The sequence below is a fragment of the Aegilops tauschii genome, chromosome 2 (genome assembly GCF_002575655.3).
Source record: "Aegilops tauschii subsp. strangulata cultivar AL8/78 chromosome 2, Aet v6.0, whole genome shotgun sequence".
Taxonomy (NCBI): Eukaryota; Viridiplantae; Streptophyta; class Magnoliopsida; order Poales; family Poaceae; genus Aegilops; species Aegilops tauschii.
In genome coordinates this window covers 33,011,616-33,017,794 of record NC_053036.3, presented here as the reverse complement: position 1 = coordinate 33,017,794, position 6,179 = coordinate 33,011,616, and the positions used below count along the sequence as shown (strand labels likewise).

Below are 6,179 nucleotides of genomic sequence, written 5' to 3'. Positions count from 1 at the left end.
GACGCAGACGACTAGTTTATAGAGTGAACGTGAAGTGCATGCATGACTAAAAATTGTACGTATAATGAGCAGTAAAGTATAGCCGTAAAATGAAAAAATGGGCCCCTGATGCGTGTGCGCTGCAGTCAGCCCATGTACGTACATCCGCCCCTGCCCGTCGTATACGGCTATACGCGGCCTTCTGACGGCTGGATTTATTTTCAATCGAAAAGAAAGAACACCTACAGGATACACCGCGTGGCCAGCCAGCAAGGCCGCGTGGCAGGGTGTGGTGGAGCCTTGATACAACTCGAAGCAGCACGGCACAAGTAGTGTACAGGACACTGTCCACCAGGCCCGGATCGGCTGTCAGGCTGGCATGGCCTGCAACCTCAACGGAAAGTTGCACTTGCACAAGGACGAAATGTGGCCGTTCATGCTTCTCTCCCGCCGAAGAAAGCCTCGGCGGCGAAATTTCTCGAACAGCCTGGGCGGGACGTCCTCGTGTCCGCAAAGATCCAAAACGGCTGGCCTTGGATGCGCGCGGGACCGCCGGGACGACGGATCACGCTCCGGCCTCCAGCAGTAGCCGTTGCTCGCGCCGCTGGGCCGGTTGTAAAGGCGACAGACAAGACGAGCGCGCCAGCCCCGACTCACCCGCCCTGTCTGCCGCCGCCGGTCCGGCCCATCTGGATCGATCCCGGCCGCACCTCCCTGGCAGCCTGTACTTATCCTCCGCCGTGCACGCCTCTCCTTCCTCCCATCCTCCCGGCGTTCACGCAAGAACCTGCGCGCCAAAGTTGGATAAAAGTCCACTTTCAAAAAAAAAAAGTTGGATAAAAGTTTTCACCGGGGAGCAGCGGCCGTGGATCTGACCGAGCTCCGGCGTGCTTTACACTTTTACTACTTGCGTGCGCCACCGGACCACGGCAGCGCGGCGGCACATGTGCTGCCGTTCGTACCGCCGTGCTGCACTGCATCTGCATGCAGCCGCGCCCACTCCCCCACTCCTCCGCGCAGGCGCGGGCGTGGGCGGGTCCAGCCCAGCCACGATCATATCCGCCCGCTCCGGCTCCGACTCGACTCCCGTCGCTGGCCGGCTGGCTGGCTCACATGGCCTCGCTGTACGCCTGGTCCACGGTGTCTCGCTCCTGTGTGTGTGTGTGTGATGATGTTACCGGTACCTACCTACCGGAACAAGGAATCCCATCCGTGATCCTAGCCGGGATAGGGGAGGTGGCAGAATCATTGCTGCATCGTCTAGGTAGCCCTAGTTGCATTGCACCCTCGGAAAGGTGGCCGAGATGAGATCGATGTCCATGCAATAATTTGATACGTGAAATTTTTGCATGGGACGTCATAATTCTCTAGTAATTTACAAGAAAAAGAGTTCATCGAGACTTGTTTGTGACCCTTGATTGATAGAGTGAGAGGCGGCATATTAAAGGGTAAGCATTTGGTGATAATGACAACAACTTCGATTGTAAGGCTGGAAACCCCAATGATATGCCCGACTCCAACTAAAACCCTAATGATTCACCCACCCTCCCACAACCGCAAAGCCAGCGCCATCTTCTCTTGTCATGTCCCCGACCAAAGCATATTCTCGAACACTTAATTTGTGTTGCAATCACTAAATCAGTTCACAATAAACTAGCTTATCCGTGACTCCCATTATCCATCCATTCTATAGTAGACAAGTTAAGCAACCGAAACGGGACAGCTGGAACCGGAAGCAAGCACGGCTGTCTCGACACCGATGCACAACAACCAGCACTACATTTACATAACATACAGCTTTTTTCTTACACTTTTATTACAGTAGCCTTTTGCCATTGAAGACAGCGCCGCACCGCAGCTCCATCAATAAAACCAGCCCAGCCCTGTCCTGTCCTGTCCTCACACTCACTCATCACACTCCACCTCCACCACCCCCATCCATCCATCCATCAGAGAAGAGAGAGAGAGACAGAGAGAGAGGAGCCATGGCCAAGGAGGTGAGCGAGGAGCCGGAGCACGCCGCGCCGGCGCACAAGGACTACTCCGACCCGCCGCCGGCGCCGCTCTTCGACATGGGGGAGCTCCGGATGTGGTCCTTCTACCGGGCCATCATCGCCGAGTTCGTCGCCACGCTGCTCTTCCTCTACATCACCGTCGCCACCGTCATCGGCTACAAGGTGCAGTCGGCGGCCGACCCGTGCGGCGGCGTCGGCGTGCTCGGCATCGCCTGGGCCTTCGGCGGCATGATCTTCGTCCTCGTCTACTGCACCGCCGGCATCTCGGGCGGCCACATCAACCCGGCCGTCACCTTCGGGCTCCTCCTGGCGCGCAAGGTGTCGCTGCTACGCGCGGTGATGTACATCGTGGCGCAGTGCGCGGGCGGCATCGTGGGCGCCGGCATCGTCAAGGGCATCATGAAGGACGCGTACCAGGCCAACGGCGGCGGCGCCAACATGGTGGCCTCCGGCTTCTCCCGCGGCACCGCGCTGGGGGCGGAGATCGTCGGCACCTTCGTGCTCGTCTACACCGTCTTCTCCGCCACCGACCCCAAGCGCAGCGCCCGCGACTCGCACGTCCCCGTGCTGGCGCCGCTCCCCATCGGGTTCGCGGTCTTCATGGTGCACCTCGCCACCATCCCCATCACCGGCACCGGCATCAACCCCGCCAGGAGCCTCGGCGCCGCCGTCATCTACAACAAGAAGGCCGCATGGGACAACCACGTAATTAAGCTTCTTCCTCTCTCTACCTTACGTTTTCTTCTTCTACCTGATCTTGCAAGAAGAAGAAGAAGCTAACTAACTTGGCATGCTTTGAACATGACATGCAGTGGATCTTCTGGGTCGGCCCGTTCGTGGGAGCGCTGGCGGCGGCGGCGTACCACCAGTACATCCTCCGGGCGGCGGCCATCAAGGCGCTCGGCTCCTTCCGGAGCAGCCGGAGCAACTGAGCCGGCCGGCCAATAATTTAATGCAACCGTCACCCACCGCGCTAGCCAGCCACACAAGCTAGCGTGTCCATCCGGCCTCGTCGTTCAGTGTCTGTGCATGCATGTGAGTGAGAGAAAGGCCAGCATGCGTGATTCGTGGGTCGCGTTTGCACCCTTCAATTATTACTCCCTGTCACCGTTAATGTTGTCGAATTATATTAGTTACCGTTAGTGTTGGTGTTGATGGATGATGAACCTGTAATGTAAAACCGCTGTGAGTGACAACTGCTGCAATTTGGAACATGGGTTAATTTATTGTGAGGTGCATGCGTGTTTGATTGAATGGTGCTAGCGACCCTGCTGGCTATCCTTGTCTTTCTCTGCCATGTAATCATGTTTCTCTATCCTGCGTGCGTGATTTCTTTAATCATGCGCGCCTTCTGGTGGCTTGGAGTGCTCATGATTGTTTCCTGGGATTGATTAAGAGAGGTGGCGTGTTATTGGTGTCCTAATCAACAAACACCACAGTGCGTGCATGCATGCTCCGTGGGTCATAACTGAAGGTGGTTGATGTGTCCAGAGTTCCACCAGACCACCAGGCTTTGTCTCCGCCCGGTGGCTCACGCTTATCCACACCCATATCCACCGCAGCCTTGCCCTTGCCGGCGGACATGGTGTCACTTGGCGATCACTTCTCATTATACCTGGCCATGGGCCGGCCGGGCCTAAAAAAGCCCACGGCAGAAAACTGAGGCCCAGGCCCTACCATCGGGCTTACTTTTCAAGCCCAAGCCCGGCCCATTTGGTAAAAAGCCCTTAAAAGCCTTAGGGCCGTGGTCCAGGCCTCTTTCTTAAAATGCCAATATGCCAAGCCCAAGCCCGGCCATGCCCTGCTGTTGGGCTCAAAACGCAGGCCCGAGCCCGGCCCACAGGCAAGCCCATCGGGCCTAGGCCCTGGATTTTAGGGCCGACAGGGCCGGGCCGGAGATGGCCAGGACTACTTCTCATCGATCTTGGTGAGCTATTGTCGATGCGGCGGCGGCGTCATGGCGGTGACGGATCGGTCGCGGGCCCAGGCCTCCGCCAGGTCGTGGTCGTCATGGACCCTGATCGGCGCCCGTCCGACTTGGCAAACGCTTTGGCACCGTTCCTGCCGCGCCCCCTACCTCGCCACCCTATTCTCGGTCGACACGATGGCCCGCGACAACGAGGAGCCACCGCAGCCACCAAGGTATTGGAAGATGCGCTAGCGTGCCTTCGCGGTCGTCAATGACAACTCCTTGACGACCTTGTCGTGCCAATCAGCGGCGACGCCGACCCTTCGACCCGGGGGTAACGGCTGTGCAGCGACGAGGGCAGCTCCTCCTTCACGCGGCGCCTGATTTGGACGCGGCGGATGCAGGGGGGCGGGGACGGGGTGGGTGGGCTTGGCCTTAACACGGAAGAGAGGAAGCCGACTCCTTCTTGATGCGCTTGCGTGGCGGGAAGTGCGGCTCCTCCTTCATGCATGCTGGCAGCGCCAAGAGCGGCGCCGGACCACGTTCTTGAAGCGACTGCTCCGTCAGCAGCACGATCTGCCGGAGGAACTTCTCATCTATGGCCGAGGCCTATGAGAGTGAGGCGTGGTAACTACGACGGTGCCTAATCCTCATCGTCATCGAAAGAGATGACGATCTCCTCCTTGTCGTAGGAATCTTGAGGAAGACAGTCCCGGAGAGCGACGGCGACGGCGCCACGATCTGGAGCCGGCTGGGAGAACTACTACTTGGGCATGGTGTGGCGACGGTGGTGTCGTCGGTGCCACAACAAAGAAGAGCGGAGAGGATCGAAGAGTGGTGCAATGTGGACGTTGTCATTATTGCCTAAATAGGCTTGGCGACCATGCGAAGGGACTGGATGCCGCTTCAATGCGGCGACCGGAGTATGCCTCTTCGTTGCCATGTTTGCATTGAAGCGACACCGCCCGCTCGTCCGTTAGCATTGCTCTGACCACTTCAATGCCGGTCCGTCATATCCGCTCAGGAGGGGCGATGACCAGTATGAATGTACGGCAACCGCTTCGCGCAGGAGAGTTTTCGGGCGGGAGGGTTTTTATGTCGCGCCGGCTTGTCGAACGCGTGCGTGGCGGTTCAAACGCCCACAAAGCCTCCTTATTTACTTCCGTTTTACGTGAAAATTGATCGTCTGCACTGATCCGCCGATTGATGAGGTACTGCTTTTGGTTGAAAACATGGGGGCAGACTGCTCCGTCCCGATGGATGCGAACTGTTTGAGGGCAAGCTGCTGAGCCGAGGCATGGTGGGACCGTGGGAGGAAAGCATGAACGGCGTTCGTCACTGTGCTGTGCTGTGTTGCTTGGAATTGTACAAAGGCTCTACCATCCCGGGAAAATATCTGGTGCACCGGAGCTTGTGGTGCTACTGGTGCACCGATCTCACATTGTGATTTTAAAATGTTCAAAAATTCTGAAAAAAGATAGCACACTCAAACAACATCAATGTAGGTTGTCGCAAAATTTTAAGTCAAAATTCGAAACATTACATAAAAAAAAATTGACAAATTCAACCTTGAATAGTATATAACATAACTTGGGCTTTAGATTCGGCCCATTATCACACTGATGTCAAATTTGTCATTCTTGTATCTCAAAAAATATTTTAAATTTATGTACGAAACTTTATGACATCATACATTGATGTTGGGTTAACATGCTAGAATTTTTTTTTAGTTTTTTTAAAATATTTTATGGCATCCGGTGCACCGGTAGCACCACAAGTGCGGGTGCACTGGATACATTCCCCTACCACCCCTACCATGCGGCCTGGCTGGCTACGTGAGCGTACATGTTTGTACGCGAGGCCTGACCGGGGTGCGCGACAGCGTAGGGCGGTAGAATGGAAGCAATAAATTCTGGACCGTATAGTAATTCAGAATATTCCCTCGGTTTTTATAATGTAGTGTTTTGTTTTGTTTTCCTAAATGATAAATGACACACGTAAGGCACGAAGCAATCCGACCATGACGTTTTAGTTGCCATCCGAAAAGAAAAAGTAAACTAAAAAACTAAAACTTGTCATCTAAAAAGAAAATTGTCATGCTTGACAGCTAAAATTGTCATCCTCGCGCTAATAAACTTGCCATAAAAAACGTTCAAAGTTGCCATGTGTTCGTGCCACACGTGTGGCACTTATGAGGGTCCTTTGGTTTTTCAAAAGTCCAGCATGTTTATGTTTAAACAATTATGAAATTGTAAATTATCAACATCCAAAATACT

General features: G+C 55.0%; 1 protein-coding gene across 1 annotated transcript; it reads left to right on the top strand.

Moving 5' to 3' along the window:
• The first annotated feature begins 1,799 nt into the window (after nt 1-1,799).
• Nucleotides 1,800-3,226, top strand: LOC109757065 (probable aquaporin PIP2-6). Its single transcript, XM_020315887.4, has 2 exons — nt 1,800-2,699; nt 2,807-3,226. Exons 1-2 carry the CDS (start codon nt 1,965-1,967, stop codon nt 2,924-2,926), a joined length of 855 nt encoding a protein of 284 aa, XP_020171476.1. The 5' UTR covers nt 1,800-1,964; the 3' UTR covers nt 2,927-3,226.
• The last annotated feature ends 2,953 nt before the right edge of the window (nt 3,227-6,179 follow it).

Bases quoted from the DNA above. Each gene is read 5' to 3' on its own strand.
- LOC109757065 (XM_020315887.4), top strand. From the start codon at position 1,965: ATGGCCAAGGAGGTGAGCGAGGAGCCGGAGCACGCCGCGCCGGCGCAC. The intron at 2,700-2,806 runs GTAATTAAGCTT...CATGACATGCAG, and splicing joins AGGCCGCATGGGACAACCAC to TGGATCTTCTGGGTCGGCCC.